Consider the following 22,638-nt stretch of genomic DNA (forward strand, 5'->3'; position numbering starts at 1 on the left):
AGAACAGAACCAACATGAATGTATTGCAGATATCATTAATCCAAGATTTTAAAGTACAATATAATTCGAGAATTTATTCTGATTCAGGGGGAATCAGAATGCCAAATCCTGACTGGATGAGAGGAGGAGCTGGGGATGGAGGAGGGTAATTAGCTCCTGAGAAACAAGATAGCTGCTGATAATACTGAAGGAACTTATACAGACCCTTTCCAAAAAATTTGAATATCATGGAAAAGTTTCTTTATTTCCATAATTCCATTCAAAACGTTAAACTTCCATAGATTATAGATTCAGGGCCCACAACTTAAACGATTTCAAGTATTTAGTTGTTTATTTGTACATAATTTGGGCTTCCAGCTCATAAAACCCACGAAAACAGGATTTCAAAAAATTTGAATATTACATGAAATCACACAGTAATTACACAGTGATACCATGGTCATTGAACCAGGTTTTGGTTCTTTTGGCAGTGTGGGCAGGTGCAAATCCTGCTGGAAAATGAAGAAAATGAAATGCAAGCTTGTCTGCTGAAGGAAGCATGAAGTGCTCTGAAAATGTCCTGGTAGACGGCTGCGTTGAGTGGACAGCACAGTGGACCAACACCAGATGACATGGGTCCCCAAACCAACACAGACTGTGGAAACTTCACACTGGACTTCAAGCATCTTGGATTGTGTAACTCTCCATTCTTCCTCCAGACTCTGGGACCTTGGTTTCCAAATGAGATGCAAAATTTGCTCTCATCAGAAAAGAGGACTTTGGTCCACTGTGCTTTATTAAATCCAGAGTCAACGCAGCCGTCTACCAGGACATTTTCAGAGCACTTCATGCTTCCTTCATTTTCCTGCCCACACTGCCAAAAGAACCAAAACCTGGTTCAATGACCATGGTATCACTGTGTAATTACTGTGTGATTTCATGTAATATTCAAATTTTTTGAAATCCTGTTTACTAATGTGACCTGCCAGAACTGACGCTGTGCTTAATTTATAGCGCTATGGTATACCCTACTTTATAAATCCCACATGTAGATTGTTTCCCTGGACCCTTGAACTCAACCAATAGATTTCCACTTACCGTTTGTAAAATCACTATAATGTACAGCCTCTCGTCGTTTGTTGCTTTTTTTAAACCTTTAAGGAAGCTATAATACCACAGTCATAAGTCATAACACATTTCTCATTTTTCTCAAAGTCAAAAAAAAAACAGATCACACCAATGTTTTGTTCATTTTCTGTATTTTTATTGTCATAACTGTTAAGGGCATTTATAATCCGTATCATACCAACAGGAGAAAAAATGCGTACATCTATGTGACCTTTTAAATACATTTACAGCAGCTGAGGGAATCAAGGAAAAAGGCAGGTAAGGCTCAGGGGGGCCGAGAAAACACAGAAGCCTACGAATGACAGCTGTTCTAGAGGAAAAGGGGCAGGGGAGAACCACAAATGACGAGGAAAAAATATACTGGTGTACTGTGTTCAAACAAATGCAAGCACAGTGAGTATCCTTTTTAAAGTTTTGTTTTGTGTTTCTTTTTCCACGTCCTAAGAAAGAAAACTAAGCATCCAAGCAGGAATCAGCAGACGAACACAGGGCCTAAATCACCGACAACTTCCCGAGGAGCTGCTCCCTACGTTTAAGAATAAAATGAGGGCCGCAGAACCACCCATATCTTACTCAGGCGAGTCCGTTCCCATCTCGACTCTGAAAGACGGTGGTATGTGGTTGACACTTCAAGACAGCAGATTGAGCAGATCTTACATGATTCATGTATAACTGGAGCCCTCGATTGTATTTGCGTAATCTGTAATACTGTAATATAAGCGTTTTGTGTAAAGGTGCAGTCACATTTAATGTTGCTCGGCAAAATTTCACAGGCGAAATCTAGTCATTTCAACAGGATTCTGCGTGTTTGGGTGTTTAGCATGACGGCGAAAAAGTTCCCCATAAAGATTTTGCTCAAGTTGTAGTTGTTCACGGTGAATTCACCGTGCTGACAGTGACTTCTGAAAGAAATCTGAAAGTGACTTCTTCAATATCGCCCACGTGACAAATCTGCTTGAACTGTGTACCGACAAAGATCCACGGAAGCAACGGTTTCGTAACGGTCATCTGAAACAATGTACAAACTAAACATTGTTGCTAGTATCTACAAAACATGATGTGTTGATTTTATTCGATGTTTCAGCAAATAACTTACTAAAATCCCTTGAAATAGAAAATAGCCTCTTTTGTGTACTAGAATACATGCTCGTCATACTATCTAGTTTTTTTTTGTTGTTTTTTTTTTAAATGCAATAGTACAGGAATAACTTATCGAAGGAGTAATCGTTTCTTTTTTTCCATTGAGCATGAGATGTCGAGACAAAGAGCTGGTATACTTATAAATATATTCCCTTATAGTGTATATTGTGTTTGATCGTATGTGACTCGCAGTTGAGATGTTTTAGAGTCCATGCACTGAATGGGCAAAAGAACACGTGCAGAATGGTACCGTTGCGCCACATTCCCGTGTATAAAAAATTCTGTTCGACGACTTTTACACAACACACCTGACACTGACCCTAAACCAGCAGTTGAGGCCACTGTTTACGCAACACACCTGACACTGACCCATAACCAGCAGTTGAGGCCACTGTCTGTACACAATCATAAAAAGTCACATGTAACATGGGTAATAAAAAGCACTGGTCTCTAGCTCTAACAAGTCGTTATTCATTAAAATTGACCAAAATAAAACAAAAAACAGATAAAATGCTTATTTTTTTCAGATGGGAAGTGATCTGTAGTCTTCATTAAATACCGTAGGGAGGAAGGGTCAACCGTGACACCAATGAAGGGGACTATTGTAGATTGAGTGGAGGGAATTTTGATTGAACGGAGACATTTCGGATTCACAAGCCTTGTTTGGCCAGGGCAGCGGTCACATCATCGGCCAGCGTGGCCAGCTGTGGAGACTCCAGCATGTTGATGCTCCCGGACGAGGACATGTGGCTGTGCCGGTGAGGAGACGTGCCGCCTGACAGCCCGAGCGCCTCGATCACAATCTCTGCCCCGTGATCCACACGTGCTTTGGCTGCGTCTCGGAACAACAGCTTATGGCTTTCGATCTTAGAAAGCGGGAAATAGGAAGTCGGTGATGGTCGCTTTGCTCGTCCTCATGCATGATGTGGGACGGATAAGTAAAAACAGTTGTGTTTGTGCACTCACCTGTACGTGGCCTCCTCCAGGTGTATGGTGGGCATTGTCCAGTGAGCCTACCTTTGCATGGGCTTTTTCTCTGAAGTCCAGCTTCACACTCTCGATGCGCACATGACCACCTCCTGAGAGTCATAAAAAAGAAATGCAATTAATTTCTCATTTCTCTGCTGGTGAAATCTTAAAAGATTTTTTTTTTTTTTTTCACAGAACAAAAAAAACAGGAATAAAATCTAAAGATTTACTCTACTGATAAAGGTTTATTTTTAAATCTCTTATGCTAACCAAAGCTGAATTTATTTGATCAAAATACAGTAAAACTATAATATTGTGAAATATTATTACAGTTAAAAGTTTTCTATTTGTATATATTTTAAAATGTAATTTATTGCTATGATGGCAAAGCTGGATTTTCAGGATTTTCAGTCTTCAGAGTCACATGATCCTTCAGAAATCATTCTAATTTGCTGCTCAAGAAACATTTCTTATTATTGTCAATGTTGAATACAGATGTGCTGTTTAATATTTTTGGTGGTTTCTTTAATGAATGGAAAAATAAATCCATTTATTTCTAATATAAATCTTTTGTAACATTATAAACGTCTTTAATGTCAATTTTGATCAATTTTATGCATTGAATAAAAGTATTAATAAAATAAAATAAAACAAAAACACTGACCCCCAAATTTTCAACAGTACTGAATGTATAGGCCTATTAAATCTAACAAAATATGAACATTTATAAAATATCTGCTCTTTAAAATACAGATGTGATCACTGTTAACTGTTAATTATTGGAAAGAGTTAGCAAGATTCTTACAGCATAAAATTTTGCCTTTTGTACAGTACCAGTCAAAAGTTTGGAAACATTACTATTTTTAATGTTTTTGAAAGAAGTCTCTTATGCTCATCAAGCCTGCAGTTAAAAAAAAAAAAAAAAAAAAAAAACAGTAATATTATGAAATATTATTACAATTTAAAATAATGGTTCTCTTTTTTAATATACTTTAAAATGTAATTTATTTTTGTGATACAAAGCTGAATTTTCATCAGCAAGTACTCCAGTCTTTGGTGTCTTATGATCCTTCAGAAATCATTCTAATATGCTGATTTATGATCAATGTTGGAAACAGTTGTGCTGCTTAATATTTTTTTATAACCTGAGATACTTTTTTCAGGATTATTTGATGAATAAAAAGTTAAAAAGAACTGTATTTATTTAGAATAGAAATCTTTTGTAACAATATACACTACCGTTCAAAACAAGTATGCGTTAAATTGATAAAAGGTGATGGTAACGATTTATATTGTTAGAAATGTTTTTATTTTGAATAAATGCTGTTTTTATGAATAAATGCTGTTAACGTTTTACTCATCAATGAATCCTGAAAAAAGTATTCCAAAAAAATATATTAAACAGCACAACTGTTTCCATCATTGATAATAACTGAGTATCAAATCATCATATTAGAATGATTTCTGAAGGATCATAAGACACCAAAGACTGGAGTACTTGCTGGTGAAAATTCAGCTTTGCATCACAAAAATAAATTACATTTTAAAGTATATTAAAAAAGAGAACCATTATTTTAAATTGTAATAATATTTCATAATATTACTGTTTTTTTTTATTTAGTTTTTTTTTAACTGCAGGCTTGATGAGCATAAGAGACTTCTTTCAAAAACATTAAAAATAGTAATGTTTCCAAACTTTTGACTGGTACTGTATATAAGGATAATTTGAAATGGCAGAATCCTTTTAAATGGGTTTGGCAAAAGAGAAGATTAAAATATAACCACAAGATGGCGCTGTTATATCATCAAATAGCCTAGTTCAGGCGTTGCATGCTTTAAACACAATCTGTATCATGACATTGCAAATTTCCAATCTGTGGCTAAAATTTCCAGAATTCATTAGCATGCTCACCTGGCCTGTGGCGGATGTTGTCCAATGATCCACACTTGGAGGTCACATGACTAAGATCAATCTTCTTAGATTGAATGTGAACCTGTAAGAAACACCAGATGTTGAGTACAAAAAAATAAACCACAAATGGGATAATAAAGGCAAGGAGTCACTCCAGTTCTTCTTCACATATGAATCTGCAACGTAAAAAAAAAAAACCGTTGCCTAAAAAAAAGTAGTAATAATCGATAAGTTCAACTAACTCCACAACTAAACGCATGTTAGCTGAGCTGCAAATCTGCAAAAACTGATCAATATGCTGAAGATGTCACAACATTAAGAAATCCAACAACTGCAAATGAATATCACAAATACACCATCAGATCACTGAATCAGATGATAGACTTACAGATGTTTAGAAATTCATGGCAAAGTAAATATTGGGTTGGGTAGATTCTGGAGTTTCTACTGGTGTACTGAATCGTGAAATACTTAAAAGGAGATTTTGACCTTTTGTCCAATACAAATAAGAGAAATGTAGCTAATTGTTATATTATAGTGCTCAATTATCGCATTAATGTTCCAGAGAGTTAAGGGATATTCCAACCTTAACTAAACAGACAGCATAAGTAATATTTGGTGGGAATCAAACCCATGACCTTAGCGTTACAAGCGCCATGCTCTACACAGTGTGGTCATTATAGCTTTGTTGTAATAGTCACTCACAATGACTGACCGCTGCTGCTGCAAGGGGCAGAAAAAGCAAATCTGATTGAAGTACAGACTCAGCACAGCTCTGACATTTAGAAAACACTGGTCAAGACATTTTAGCAGGCAATATACACAATCAGAAAGAACAGAGAGACCAAAAACTAGTGAGCTGACTACTTAAGCAGCTTTTTAGGCATAATTATGCAGCCTTTAAGATCATTTCTTTTGATCAAATTGTGAGACAGCATTGCATTTATCCTTAGCAGTGAAAGCAATGGCATAAATGTATTACAACAAGCTTAGTAAAAAGAATCTGGATGGCAGACAAAGTGAGAGAAATGTCAATTATTAATATAAATCATTTAATATTTAAAATTATTACTAAAAATATTCAATTTAGTATTTTACACAATATTTCTGTATGCTGGGTATTTATATTATTTATCACAACATTTAGTGTAGCAACAAGTTAACAGCAAACTACTGAACTCAATTATGAGACAAATTTACTGTGTGCTTCACATGACCTTTTTACACTAGCATTCAAACGTTTGTGGTCAGTTAGATTATTTATTTTATTATGTTGGCTTGACAAATCGTTTAAAAAAAGTATTCTCTATTGCATGAATATGGGTAGTATGAATGAAATTCAGATATTCTCATAGACAGTAAAAGAAATGGACACAGCGACCCCATAGACTTCAACGGAGACAAGTGAAGTCAATTAGAAGCACTCACTTCCTGATGGCTGATCGTACTGCGCAGACTCAAACTTAGCTTGACGACGTAGATGTGAGAAGAGAAATCTGAATCATTCCCTTCCGAAACTTGCAGAGACGGAGATCGTGAGTAGGAGGTGTCCATGAGCTAGGAGCAGGAGCAACTTTTGCTAAGTATTCTGATTAATAATTTTGTCATTTTGCCTCCCCGTCCCCCCGATTCCCTGCAAGCTTCTCCTCCTGTCCATACGGTCATTTCTCTACTGTGCGACAGAGAGTCGCGTGGTTTTGACACAATCATTAGCCTTTTTTTACAAAAACTGTTTCTACGGGGCCATAACGTAAGATACAAGGTAATGGAGCCTTTTATACATTTTCGTGTTTCTTTAAAAATAAATAATGGACAAATGGAGTCTATAAACGCCTCAGATGTAAAGTTATTCGCTGTCAAAGTGACGGCAAAATGAATGGGAGTCAATGGAATGCTAACAGCAGGTGATGGCCTGCTAATCAATGGCGGCCCCCGGGGAAGCTTCAGTTTCCGGCTGATGGATTACCCCCTTGGATATTCTACATCCGCCATGTTGTTACTGTCACGTGACCCACCAGCGTCAGTTTCAGCGCCAATCGCTTCACTTCCATTCATAAATCCCCTCCAGTGGCCTAATGGAATAGTAAAGTGTCCATCAAATGCTCACTTCAGAATCTCGCCGGAAGTAGTAGGTCATCCGGGGACTGCTGTTTTTCGAATATTATGTATTTGGACATAGGCTACTACTGTTTTGACGTAGCCTACTGTTTTTAGCATACTATATAGTAGGGAGCTATTCAATTTCAAACACAGCAATAGAGTATTTAAGATGTTTATCGCTAGCAAAGCTTAATGACTATCCAAGGACAACTTAATATTCAACAATATTTTTGACCTGACTGTACTGACTCTGTTGTATAAGAACTGAACTGAGCTGGATGATGACATTGTTTTTTTTTGTTGTTTTTTTTTGCAGAACTGCTTTATAAATTGAACTGAATCAACATCTGCCTTCAGCTGAACAACAGCCGAAATGCATCATTTTCCTGTTATCACTGTAAATCTGCTTTGAAACATCTTTTCAGTTACTTTATTTTACATTATTTACAGAGAAATAACATTTCAGCTTGCTGGCCTTCTTCAGTGTTAATGTGTTGATTCGTTCTAACAACATGTTAATCAGGCTAGCAACATGTTAAAACATGCTAGCAAACATGAGAACAATGTTTTAAATCATGTGAACATGCTAAATTGTTTTAGCAACATGCTAAATTGTTTTAGCAACATGTTAGTCATGCTAGCAACATGATAGCAAAATGTCAATCATGCAAACAACATACTAAAACTTGGTAACAACATAACAAATCGTGTTAGCAAAATGTTAAAGCATGCTAGCAAAATGCTTAATCATGTTAGAAACATGTTAGAAAAACAGGTGAATCATGCTAACAAAATATTAAAACACAAGCAGCATGTTACATCAATGCTAGCAACATGTTAAATCGTGTTAGAAACATGTTAACAACATGCTAATCATGCTAACAACATTCTAATTATGCTAGCAAACATGTTAAGAACATGTTAAACATGCTAACAACATGCTAATCATGCTAACAACACGCTAATATATGTTAGACACGTTATCAAAATGCTAATCATGTTATCAAAATGCTAAAACATGCTAGCATAATTAAATAATGCTAACAGCATGTCAATTCATGTTAGCAACATGAATGCAACATGTTAATAATGATAACAAGTTAACACGTTGAATTATGCTAATCATGCTATCAACATGTAAAAAAATGCTTGCAATGTGTTCAATAATGCTAGCAACATGTGTGTTCCAATTTGCGTACTTGTGCACTATTCTATGATGTTTTTTAGTAGAAATAGTGCGAGTAGTGTGTTCACTGAAAATTCCAATTAGAAAAAGTACACTTTTAATACCCGGATGATGCAGTTAATTAATGTAAAAAACAAAGTGTGGGATGTTGGGCACTTCATGCACACGACTGTCACAGCTTTATTTACGTAGCGGAGGGTGAAGGGCTTTCTGACTGCGACAGTGAATAACTAAATAACCATATAAAATGTATACACTACACGGATGAGTATGTGCACAAGTACATAGTGATAGTGCATAAGCGCATAGTGTATAGTGCGTCATTTGGGACGCAATCGTATTTCATGTTTGTTTTTTGTTTTTAAAAGTATCACTGCCAAAAACCAGAACAAGTCGTATTTCATGCAAACAACATGCTAATCATGCTCACAGCATGCTAAAATATGATAACAATGTGTTAAATCATGCTAGCAACATGTTAATTCATGCTAGCAATGTGCTAATTATCCTACTAATGTGCTAAAACTAGTACTATAAATACTTTAAAAACCTTCAAACTTCAGGCTTTTCAAAGTAATTTTAAACTTTCAGACCTGGTTTTATCAAGCCAACATCAAAATTTGTCATCAAATTTTACTAATCTAATTACTATTTTTATTCAGCCAGGATGCAAATTTATCAAAGTAAAAACATTTATATTTCAAAAGATTTCTATTTCAGATAAAAGCTGTTCTTTTAAACTTTATATTCATTAAAGAATCCTGAATAAAAATGTATCACAGTGTCCACAAAAATATTAAGCAGCCCAACTGTTCTCAACAAAAATAAAAAATGTACTGTATGTTTGATCAAATAAATGCAGCCATGGTGAACATTAGAGACTTCTTTCAAAAAATGTAATAATCTTAAAGACTCCAACTTAAAATGTACTGTATATAACACACTAAGCCACTGCCTTTGTGGAGCACTCCAAATAAGTCACTTATGAGGTTCCATTTCAGTTAGGATGCTCCCTGTGAAGGCGGCAGACAGCAAAGATGGCTTACTAGGCTTTCGATCAGAACCTAAAAAGTAAGTATAATAGAGGAGACCTTGAAACCTAAAGAAGAGAAGAATAAAAATGTTGACAGCAACTACTCCATGATACAGACTGTTGATCAAAACTGTTTCAGGATGAAAATAACCATATAAATTACCACCATTTTTCTCAAACAGAGAAATTAAATATATAGAAAAGGAGAGTGATGCGTCGTCTTATTTTTATATGACTTCCATACAGTAGACACACAAGTGTTGATGGGTCAACATCGAACACCTGCATTACAGTTTACAAATATATACATATAGGGTGTATATATTTTCACATGATGAACAACAAGAAGGGACTTCAGTTTTGCATTTTAGAGCCACGTGTGAAAATATATCTGATGTGTGTGTGTATTCAAGGTTGTCTGCATCTATATAATGTTTGCTTCTGCCATAGAAAGCATTTTGTCCTACTGAGCATCCAGTGCAGTAGAAATGTAATAAACGGTAGGGGTGTTGAAATGAATCGTTGCATCAAATGCAGTAGTAGACCATAATCAATTATAGCCTACTGACTTTTCTCTGACGTCATTTGTCACATACGCGCTTCTCGCACTAGCGTAAAATGGTGGAGGGAGGCGAAACACAAAAGTGAGTAATAAAAAATGCACCCACTATTTTAAAATGTACAGCATGTGAGCTTGAGTGTGTGTGTGTGTGTGTGTGTGGGCGAGTCGAGTGCGAGTGTGTGTGCGCTTTTAGTATTTACTAGTGTTTGTTCTAAATGGTCCTGTCATCTGCTGTGTTCAGACTTCAGTTGTGTTTGATGTTTGCTACATTGCTGTGTTCAACGAAAATGTAGGCATGTGCAGTAATATTGAAAAGTGAGGATGCAACGCAACGTGATATCGAATCGAATTGAATCGTGAAACAAGTGACGATTCACACCCCTAGTAAATGGTCAAAAACCGTGGAGGTCTGTTGGCTTTGGAAGAGAAGGAGAGAGAGACATAGGGAGAGATGGAGCAGTACATACATTGCCTCCACGGGGCGAATGCCTCAGATTATCCTTGGATCCGCACTTTGACTGTACGTGACTGAAGTCCAGCTTCTTGTTTAAAATTTGAATCTAGAAAAATACAAAGATATGTGGCTCTTTTAATGAAGATGGAAACACACACCAACATACATGCACACACACACATTCAGACAACTGGTAGCCGTGCACTGGTGAGACGGGTCAGTAAGAGAGGTAAGATAACAACCCATAAAGATGAACTTGACCCATCTCTTGGTGCTCACAGCACCTGCAGCCAAAAATCAAATGGGCAATTCCCAGTCATCAAAAGAGAAGCGTTGACAAAGCAACAAAGTTGAGTTGAGGTCAACTTTATGCTAATGTGCAGCAAGTATAACACAATGTGGCTAGTGGAGAGCAATGCATGTCTACAAGCAACCATCAGTGCAGAAACGTGTTGATTTAATCACTGTCAGTGTGAACGCCCCTTAAGGGTTAAACTGCAACTGTACTCGTTGACACCGTTTCCAACAGTTAGACACTTATTTTATGCTAATAAAATGCTGAAGGTCTCTCCATTAAGTGAAGCCATCACACTTAAGGGCTGAACAAATGAACATGGAAGTAGTTCCAGATAAACATTACAAATTTAATTAGCTGTTACATGTAAAACTCTTGCTCTCATGCTAACACCTGCAAATGTCAACTTCACTTCCTGTTGGGGTCCTTATTTGCAAAACTTTCAAGAATCCCCAAGAGATCGCCCTATTAAACTTGGATATTGTGAGTCACTCTGCAGGACTCACTGACCTGTGACAAAAGAGTATAATAATAGTATTTAAAAAAAAATTGTAGTAGGCTATAATAAAACATGTAAAATAATGGTATTTTACTTTTAATATTATTACATAATATAACATAATAAAGACATAATGTGTGTGTGTGTGTATATATATATATATATATATATATATAAATTTACGTATTATATTATCTTGGTTACATATACGTATAATATTCTATAGGCCTATTACATATTTAAATAATTACATATTATGATATCTTTATAATGTTATTTTATTTTTATTATTATTTTATTTGTCTTTTATATTTTTTATTCTATTTATTATTTTATTTTATTGGTTATGAATTGACATATGTTATATATAATGCTGCATATTTATACTACATGTTATGCTACTGTAAATACTTATTGGATATATTGCATATACACATATAAACTAATAAGCTAATTATCAAATTAAAGAATAATGAAAATCGAAGTGAAATTGCATCATTAAATGTATTGCATAGTGAAAGAAAAAAAAGAGAATATTGGGGATTTTAATAAAAGATGGCCCTCGCCAATAGTTGTAAGAACAAGAAATACCTCAGAGGCCAATGAAAATGAATCAGTCAGAGCAACATTATATGTCTATAAAGGCTAAATGTACTTTAGTCCATCAAACACCAGACTCATGGTGCGATGACACCTGACTGCTGTAGTCAATGTATAGTGACAGTTTCACACATCACCTGATGCACAATCCATTTAGCTGTTATCGCAGTGGAACAGAGACTTCAACAATGCACTCACCACCAGGCTGTTGGCTGTTGTAGTAGCATGCTTTTAACTGGCATCAGCTGTTTTCTAAGACAGTGTTAATTTATTAGGGAATAGGGATTTGGACCTGGGCTGGTTCAGAAAGCAGGACAAAGTGAACAACTGTAGTCAATGTTACTGAAATCTCTTAAACACTCTTGCACACATAGCAGTCTACTTAAATACTGTAAACCCGAATGAAGTGCACAAAGCACCGACGCAGAGGGGGTGATGGAGAACAATGCACAGATGATGACCCTTCAGGGAGGGAGACAGCTGGAGCTGGAGCCAGAGCCAGAGTCTGTGTTTGGTCTCGAGACATACATGAGTCATGAAAGTTCTTAACTTTACATACACTCTTCAAGCTATGACAAAGTCAAATGTGGTGAGGTCAACTCTGGGTGATGAAAAGTGCCATGAAACATACATAAACGCAACACACACACACACACACACACACACAAAGAATGTTAAATGGGTCACATGAGTAGTCAGATTTTTGCTTAATCTCATCTCAATCGTGTTTTGAGATCATTTTACATGAAAACATTTCAGAAGTCAAAAGTTCCACCAAAGTTATGCAAAGGGCTTTTCTTTTTTTTTAACTAAGCTGCAAACAATTGCTCGTTTTGAACATCCATTTAAGCGATAAAGTTTTCAAAGAAGTCTTAAAGGTCCAGCAGCACAAAAAACTCTATCATGATAGATGGACTTCATACGGGAGGACATTTCTTAAAGATTAGATGATACGATCTAAATGGGAATGTTACTCTGCAGGATTCACAAACTGGTGACAAAATAGTATGACAAAAGTAAGGTTTTTCTTTACATTTTAACATAATACTGCGTGTAAATTCACGACCAGTCAAAAAAAAAAAAAAAATTCTTTGAGGACAGTAAAATTATTTGTATTAAAAAACAGCAAAAGTTATATTTTAACAATGTTTTCTTAAACATTTCTTAAACAATAAGTATTAAAGGCACAGCAGCACATATGGACAATGTATTTCTACAGGTCAGAAAGATGGTGAAATATGATCATGAAGAACTAAATCATGACTTAAGATGACATAAGACCTTAGGATTTAAGAAATGAGGTATGATACAATTTCTACATTTATCAAAATCTTATATACTGTATAAATTATCATCATTAATTACATTAAAAATTATGATTTTAATAAAAGGAGAAAAAAAAACACTGACTTTGTGGGGGGGGGGATAAAAATAAAACAGGTCTGATTCTCAGTGGGGATGTTATCAAAATTATAATATTATATTTATTATTATTATATTTTTTTATAGTATATTATTAAATTATAAATTAAATTATAAATTAAACATCACTATTAATTATATTTGTAAAGTAAAACCATTTAGATTTGAACAGACAAGTATCTACATAACTTGTGTATCTTTGCAGCTTTTAGACGAATATTAATCCAATAAAATGTTCTAACATTAAATATACACATGCTTTCCGAGTTTTCCAGTTTCCGGGTTTTCAGACTGTCCCCGTCTGCTTCAGTGGCCCTCAGTAGACATATTATGTCATTAAGGCACAGACAGGCGCAACACTCTTATCCAGTCTCACCCTTGGGCAAACACAGACTGGCAGTGGCCGCCACATGCCCGCTCACTCAACCTTGAGAGATTGTGGCTCATGTCACTGTCTCTTAGACCTGTTCTGTGAGTGACTATGCTGGGGAGACACCCGCTGTCATCCAGGGGTGAGGGAGCATTTGGGCCCAGACAGATTCAGGCCGTGGCATAGGTTATACAACGCACTCTCCTTAGGGTGTCCTGAGTGCCCTTAAATTAACTCCAATGCCATTTTAAGTTCACTAAATGATTCATCACTATAAAGTCTACAGGGCTCACAAAGACTAGTGATGAACTTAGAAAGTGACAATGATTTAATTGCTACTTTTCAGTATTATCAGTCATTGCTTAAAAGGCGAAACAATCTAAATTTCTGTTGTATTACATTATTATATTATTATGTAAGTCAAGATTTTTTTTATCAAAAACAGTCAAAAAATTTAGTTTTACATGATGTATCTATTTAATAAAAATGTTGTTTTATCTATTCACTCTCTGGACCTTAAGAGTTCATTAATTTGTAATAAAAGTAACTTTTTTTGCTACTGTACTTTTAACTTTTAAAGGCAATATGAAATCAAATCTTATACTGTATTTAGTAAACATCATTTCTAGTCATATATATATATATTTTTTTTTACTGTTTTGATGAAAATGAAACTCCACTAACATTATAAATGGACTTCATTGGGATAAAACATTTTAAAATGAAATTTTAAAAAACATCCTCTATAGGAATGTTCTCAAAATAATTATTAAAATGATGCAAAAAAAAATCCAATCCAATAATTTCCCGATCAAGCCCCGTCCAACATTTAATATTATTTCAAATGTAATCATTTAAGTTTTTTGTCAAAGTTTTTACTTCACAAGTGCAAGAACAACTGATCTTGTCCTGATTAAAAACTTTACATTATGTTTCACACATCGTTTTCTCAAGAATTGAAATCTAACACATTGTCTCTGAGACATATAAGATAGACAAACAACTCCAATGCCCTTACTTATAGTTTATCACTGCAGTCTCCCACCCAAATAACCTCCCAATCTCCCACTCCTCCGGCTGACGAGATCCTTTTCTCTGCACTGTTGCACTCTGCCACGAGCCAGACATAAACATGTCACTCCAGCACGCAGCCTACACCCTGCTCATTACAGCGAGTGTGCATGAAATGACCTAAAAACACAAGGGGTGTTTACATCAAGAGCCTGTCCCCATCGTCCCAAATGAACTCTTCATCCTAGTAAACAAACCTCCTACAAGACCAGAGTGTCCTAGACATAGGAGGAAAACAACCTTGGCGCATGGGTGTATAAGCATTCATGTGTGTATCCTTGAAGTTTCTATAATCCAAAAATGCAACCTAAGGCTATCTAGCATACAATCAAATAATTCCAAAAGTTTTCTGTATTAGAACAGTCTCTCCAGCATTTCTATATGATAGAGAGTTAGAAATAATAGATAGTCAGACAAATAACTTATTCTTTAGTACTGGGGCAAAACCTGATGGTATATGACAGTGTTAAAAATGTAATATTTAAATATACATATACTTATATCACATAACTTTATATTGTTTTTCTTTATAAAATTACTTATGCAATTAATTTAATCAACTGACATCAAATATTAATTTAATACAGAATAACACAGTTATGGTCTGATGACAGGTTCTACATCCTTATGATCATCTCAAAGTGAAAATGTTGCCATTTAAAATTATATAATAAATAAATAATATGTGGTACATTTTTGGAACATGATTTGCTCCGTGTCATTAGAACAAGTGCTATGTTACCTTCCAGTCAGGCAAAGAACCAGCCAATCCAAGACGAGTGAAATGGCCTAACAGCTATTATGTGCAGCCATTAGCATGCACACAGTGAATTGATACATGCGAATGAGTGCGAAACACAGTAAAGCACACTTTAAATGACAGTGTGCACACAGGGAAAAGAATCGACCCTGAAGGAGCATAAAAACAGCAAGAAAGACGGATGGGGAGGGGGACAAAGAGTGGATAGTTGGCTATTAGCCTCAGTTGGGGTGAAATCAGGATGAATTGGGATTATTTGGACTTGCCTGGCCCCCCTTGGGCTGGTACTTGATGTTGTCAATGGAACCGATCTTGGATCTGACGTTCTTGAGGTCAGGCAGCGGCTGGTTAAGGACGCGCAGCTGTTTGGGTGTAGTCGCCGGGGATTTTGGAGGTGTGCGGATGATGGCCACTTTCTTCTCCTGTGACAGCAGGCTGAGAGATTTGGGGGTGCCCGGAGTGCGGGGGGTTCCCGGAGTACGGCAAGAGTAGCTGGGAGGGGTACCAGGGGTGATGGCCATGGACCCGGGGGTGCGGGGTGTGGAGGTGCCACTGCGGGCCGAGCGGGACCGAGCAGACTCTGTGCCTACAGTTGAAACAGAACTTAATTAGCAATTTAAATGCTAGGATTTAGGAAGTGCAAATGTGACATTTTTCTCACATAAACAATACAGTGCAGTCTAAAGTCCACTAGTGAAAATGCTCCTATTTAGTTTTTCCCTAATTTAACACAACAGATATGATACTGAGACCTGTTCTCAGAGAATGTATGTTTAATATAGATACAGTAAGATTAATTTTCAAATTAACAATTTTATTCAGCAAGGGTGCATAAAACTAATTCAAAATGCCAGTTCTATAAAGTTCTATTTCAAATAAATGCTGTTCTTCTGAAATTTCATCAAAGTATCCTGAAAAAAGTATCATGGTTTCCACAAAAATATTAAGCAGCACAACTGTTTTTAACATTAATAATATAAAGCAATGTTTCTTGAGCTGCAAATAAACATATTAGAATAACTTCTGAAGGATCATGTGATACTGAAGACTGAATACTGAAAATTCAGCATTGCCATCAAAGGAATAAATTATATTTTAATATATATATATATATATATATATATATATATATATTAAAATAGAAAACAATTATTTTAAATTGTATTAATATTTCCCACTTACTGTTTTTACTGTATTTTTAATCAAGTAAATTAGGTTTTCACTTGATTAGTATCAATAAACCATTTAAAATCAAGGGAAAGCTGAGTTTATGAAAACAAGTCTTAATATCTTATGCAATGTTGCTTCTCATGTAAATTTTTAGATCTTCTTACAGTGAAAGTAAAATAATACTAGTTTAGAAGTCATTTCTTTGCATAGTGGACTTTTTCAGACTTTTGGACCCCACATGACGACGACAATGATAGATAATAAATCTTACTATTGATTTTTAAAAGGCATTATGTATCAAAAAAATATTTAATGGACTTTAAATGCCACAAACACATAACGGAAAAGTGTACTCACATGCATAACTGAAAAAAAAGTACAAATGAAAAAAAAAAATCCCTGTGTAAAACAGTGCCTATGAAAATTATTCACCTTTTTAAATTAGTGTTACAGCTCCACTTCTGTAACAAAATGTGCTATTGGGATGAATAACTTTTAATGGCACTGAATTTTTTTATGGTGACTGTATCCTTGCACAGGACAGCAGGTATGAAGGACTGACAATAAACGGGGTGAAACAGTAGGGATGATACTCTATACCTGTCATACTATGAGACCTGCCTGTCCTGCGCTCTGCTTTGACTTCAGTACGGAATGCTACAGGAGCAGGGGAAGAAAGGGTGTGAGTGTATGTATGAGTTAAAGAAAGTCTGCAGATCCTGAAGCAGAGAAGATGTGTCTAAAAATAGATCCAAATGTCTCCGAAAAGCTTTGAGCAAGCAATTCAGATTCTTCAGGCAACATTAGTACTTTATTCATCAATTCTTGCAGCGCATACTGGCTTTTTGTGAAATAAAAACCATGCAATACTAAGAAAATGTCTTGTATTCATTTTGATTGTAATCTGTATAATCAAAATAAGTGATAATTAAGTTTGATCAATATCAAATATTATTATGAGGGTTGTACGTGTATTAAAGAAATAAAGATGCATATTGCTCATCTGCAAGTTATTTTTACTGTTATATGCCACATTACTGTGTTAGATGTCTGGATGTGCATTAAACAACTGGGTTTGCTTAAACAAAAAAAACAATTATGCGTTGTCATCAGTTTATTATGAATCAAATTATTATAACAACATTGCTTAACAGATCATTGAAACCGCAGAACTACCCAATATCCTCATTAGAATCTGCAAGTCTAAAGAACCTAGAGGAGTGGTTGCTTGTTTTGCATTGTCATGGTAATTTGTCTCATACCATTAAAGCAAAACTGGGAATAGGGAAGGAAACTGAGAAACATTGATTCCAACTGTGATGCCTCTTACATGTGGGCCTGCGTGGTGCTGTGGACCCAGAACTGGTAATGGAAGTGGAACTCTCCTCGTGCTCAGCCATGTGTGAGCGACGGGTTAGAATGGATGCTGGCCGTGGCAGGGATGACCTCTTCTCTGGGCTCCGAGAACCACCATCCTGAGGACAGAATCATTAATCCAGTTGGAATCATTGGGAACTTAAAACAATAGTGCATCCAAAACAAAAGGTTAACAAATTCTAGGATGCCGTTTTCTCTGGAAAGTTACAAGTGTCTAATATTGTGCAGAAGCAAATAGTCGTTTGAACCATCTCGCTCCCTGCTTACCTTTACAACATATATATTTAGCGAAACTTGTGGGCCCGCTGAAGAAGGACGGGGCTCATAAAGGTCTGCCTCGACCAACGGGCTCCTTTTATTGGAGGAGCTGGCGGAGTTCGGCCGGGCCGGCAACAAAGCCTCTGCCCGAATTTTAGAGGTAGGGATCTTTGTTAGTGTTGTGGGATTGGAGGTCTATGATGAGAGGAACACGGACAGATGAGTGATTCATGCACGGTGAAAATGAAACCAAAAACATGAAATAAAAATCAGCATGAAAGAATGTTTACACAAACGAAATGAGCAACATCTGACCACACATTTTGGGAAAACAAGGGCATTAAATTCTGGGCAGAATGCATAACCACTCGGGCAATACAAAATGAGCAAGCACAAAAAAAAACTAAAAAAAGAAGAAAACGTGTTGAGTTTCACTGAATGTAGTGTTAGTACATGGGCCATTAAACTGCTTGAGGGGGCACAATGTATCACTTTAAGGTTAAAGGAAATAAGGAGGAAAAGTCATGCAAACTTGTAAAACAAACAATGCAGAAATGAGATGTGATGTACAGACAATACAAAGAGTGGAAACCAAGGGACTGCGTACAGAGGCTAAAAATGCAGCTCTGTCACATTCTATTAGCTCTGTTTAAAAGCAGTGTGCACTATTCATAATTTAATCTAGAATACTTATTAAATTCCATATATATTATGTATATGAACAAAGCAAACTACAAAATTAAAAAGAAGACCTTTGGTATGTTTGTGTAAAAACCCTATTATATTTATGAGTACTTGAGCGGACCCCTAGTATACAGACTCGACTATTTATCGACAACCTGTTAAGCGAATTTTACGCTTGAATTGGGGACATTATATTTGTATAAAATTGAAATCTGATATGGTTCTTACAGACACCCGATCTCTGGAGTGCCTGGCCACACTGAAGGGCAGTCGACCATCTGCAGACACTGCATAGAGAAAGAGAGAAAAAGAGAGACTGAGAATGATAAAGAGAAATATTGTTTCCAAGACCTTAGAGATATGTCCTCTCTAATGAAAATAAAACGTATTGAACATTACACACAAGCAAACACACTGCAAATGTAATCTTGTACTCAAAAGCAGCCACATATACATATACAGATAGTGCTGCCCTAATCTCACGCCATTGGTTGAGTCAATGTTGTGGTGTGGGCCGGTCAACTACTAGATTAATTTCCTGAAAGCGCCACAGAACCAAAGTGTTTAACTTTTCAAGCAAATCAACCAACAAATGGCTTACTCGTAGTTCTCGCTGAAAATTAACTGAGATTTATTTTTTAAATGTTCAAGCCAAAGTATTTCTAATTGGGATATTTAGGATCAAATATGAAATGGATTGTTACTCACAACTGAATATTCTGTAGCTACTGGAAAGCTCTGCTCTGAAACAACTTGGCACAGCTCAACAGAGAATTTGAAAATGAACTGTATTATATAAGAGGCTTTTCAGTAAAGTCTAATTGGGGGATTGCAGCAATGTATCAGATGTCTACCATGAATTCAAGCACAATTCTCAGAAAGCTAACAGTGGAACTTCATTATGGCACGGTAAGTTCCTTTCCTCCAGAGAGATGGAGGCCATTTCTTTTAACCAAGCGCCCAGAACTCACTCAAACCACCAGTTGCCTGGAGACCAATGCAATTGGTCCCTGAATGTTGTATACAACATAATAGAAACCTTACAAAATGAGAGGAAATAGTGATTACTGTATGCTTCACCTCATATATTTAAAATCGAACAGATTTAAGTCAGAAGGACATCCTTTAAAATTAACCCCAAGACACACACGCACAACATTCAGTAAGCAGCATCGCTTTGAAAAGAAAAAAAAAAAGTGTGAACAAGCATGTAAAACTGAGAGAACACATGCAGACAACAAAATGAAAGGTCATACTATAAGAAAATGAAAACATTATAAAACACAACAATTGATTAAAACACCAGTGAGCCTCATTACAAACACTGCATGAACATAAAACTTATGTAACTAAAACAATGTTATATAAAATACATGAAAAGAAAAACAAATAAAACAATAGACAAGCATCACTCTTAAAACAACATGCCAATGCCCATGTTTGCCAGCCACATTGCAAAACAGCTCCTTGTGACAGAGATCACCTGTGGGTTTCCGTTTAACACACGCGTGATGTTGAGTAGGTCTAGGGTGCCTTACGGTAGCCTTTAAAACACTCTTCCGGGAAGGAGAGCACGTCTGAATATCAGATTTTTTTGTGAGCTCAGCCTTCTTAATCAGAGCTACAAGAGGGAGACAAAGAATCAAGGACAGTCACAGCAGCAGTACGATTCAGGACAATAGGGGATACAGTCACTCCCCTTAAAATATCAATTAATCTTTTATTGAAAGAATAATTTAACATAGATGTCATGGGGGGGGGGGGGTAAAAGAAAACATGATTGGTTGAAGCATGATAAATTAATTTATTTTAATAAAAATGTAATTCATGAAAATGTAACAAAAGATTGCTTGCACTTTTTAAGTAAAAAAAAGGAAAAAAAAAATCGTAGTTTTTCTGAATTGCTAAAACACATTTCTTGAAACCATTACTCACTTTCTCAAAACCTTAAACACAAAACCAAATTTTCAAACCACATTCACAGAACCTCTGACTCTTCTGGCAAAATCAAACAATTGCCTCAAAACCATTTCATCTGTGCTCAAAATCAAACAATGCTCTCAGATCATACACACAGCGAGTCAAAATTATAAACACTACAGATCATTCATTAGACACTACATCAGAAAATGGAGAACACAGAATCCAAAGCATGCAGTTACGGAAAAAAAAGTATATTGTAACAAAGTAAAAAAAAATTGCAATTACGTAAAAAAATATAGTAATGACAACTTACAGTAGTAAGGTGAATAAATTATATACTATATTCACTGCAAGTATAGTATTGTACTGAATATTGAATAGTAGGCCTTATCGCATGTTTGTATATTCACCACTTGCATACTGTGAAAATACAGTGACCCAACTGCAAAAGCCAAAAAGGTTACAGTAAAAAACTCTAAATGAAAAGCATGTTACAGTAAAGTACACTCAGAAGAGTTGTGCAACTGCAAAATCAAGGTCAGTGAGAGAGATTCTATTCTGCTTCAGCATAAGGTCTTCACGTTGGGTCCGGCCGGTGGAGTTTTTCCAAATCTCAGACAATGTCGTCTCTGCAGGCAAAGGGGAAAACCCTAAAGCCAGATCCAGCCTTGACAACATTCTCCACACCTTGCTCTTCCTCATCCTCATCCTCTTCCTACTTGTTCACCTCCTCTTACTCATCCTCTTCCTTCTCTCCCTCTTACAGTATATTGTTTCCATCCATTGTTGGTATCAACATTCAGTGCAACAATTGAGTAAATGTTGGGACTCTGAACTGACTTGTATTATGCACAGTTGGTTTGGTCACATCATTAGAAATAAGTGTGAACAATTTTGAGTCGTTGTGTGTAAACGATGACCACTGTGTTGCAGTTGTGCTTAACTTTCGCCTACCTGTGTTTAGCATTTTGAAACATAAGTGCATCACGGTGCAAAATGTGTTTTAGTGAGTGAGAATATGTTTAGAGTTTTGAAAAAAAAAGTGAATGAGATTTGCAAACAGTGTTGTAACTACCTGAACTTGTTTAATGTTTTACAGAAAGAGTGATTTATTCGACAAATTGGTTTAGACTATTGAGAATTTGGTTCAGAGAATGGGGTTTAGTGTTTAAGCAATTCAGAAAAACTGTAATACAAAATTTTACATTTGATACATGACATCTATCCAAAGTGGAAATAAACATAAAGATTGAAGTATTTAATTTGTTTAAAAAAAAAAAAAAAAAAAAAAAAAAACATGTGGAGGGCTATAGAAAATGCCCATCATAATGGAAAAAATAAATACAGGATATACATAATAAACAATGTCACTCCAGCAACAAAAACCTTTTTTCTTCTTTAGCTCATCTTTCTGGATGGGTACCGGCTCCTTGCGAATAGGTTTACGTTCAGGGGTGGTGATTCGTCCTTTTGCCCTGCCACCTTTAGCCCTCTGTTTGACTGGTTTCTCTGCGGGTGGTTTCTTGACAGGGCTCATCACTCTGGGTAGAGGCTCAATTTTCTCCGTAGCCATACTCTTATCATCATCTACAGAGTACATGAAGTGAAACAGGCAAGCTACTCTTATACCAGGGTGTAAACATGCATTTACTTGAAATTCAACATGGCTCTCACAGAAATAATAAAATGACAAATTGTATTGCTGTATACTGGCAAGCCAGCTAATTTACGCTCTCACAGAAATAA

General features: G+C 36.0%; 1 protein-coding gene across 4 annotated transcripts in view; it reads right to left on the reverse strand.

The window, feature by feature from the left end:
* Positions 1-2,246: 2,246 nt before the first annotated feature.
* map2 (microtubule-associated protein 2) overlaps positions 2,247-22,638 on the reverse strand; it is a 110,244-nt gene continuing 89,852 nt past the window's right edge. For 2 of the 4 annotated variants that reach the window (XM_084421393.1, XM_084421394.1), the window contains 9 exons: positions 22,279-22,479; positions 20,453-20,590; positions 19,198-19,256; positions 17,981-18,125; positions 17,251-17,307; positions 15,747-16,066; positions 5,129-5,210; positions 3,214-3,326; positions 2,247-3,113 (listed from right to left, as the gene is read on the reverse strand). In XM_084421393.1, the coding sequence (XP_084277519.1) occupies positions 2,898-3,113; positions 3,214-3,326; positions 5,129-5,210; positions 15,747-16,066; positions 17,251-17,307; positions 17,981-18,125; positions 19,198-19,256; positions 20,453-20,590; positions 22,279-22,479 (1,331 nt within the window). In that variant the 3' untranslated portion in view covers positions 2,247-2,897. Of the gene's footprint in view, positions 3,114-3,213; positions 3,327-5,128; positions 5,211-5,833; positions 5,852-15,746; positions 16,067-17,250; positions 17,308-17,980; positions 18,126-18,294; positions 18,481-19,197; positions 19,257-20,452; positions 20,591-22,278; positions 22,480-22,638 lie in introns of all 4 variants that reach the window. The other 2 variants (XM_084421391.1, XM_084421392.1) reach the window with 2 other exon arrangements.

The sequence above is a fragment of the Rutilus rutilus genome (genome assembly GCF_951802725.1).
Source record: "Rutilus rutilus genome assembly, chromosome: 10".
NCBI classification, from domain to species: Eukaryota; Metazoa; Chordata; class Actinopteri; order Cypriniformes; family Leuciscidae; genus Rutilus; species Rutilus rutilus.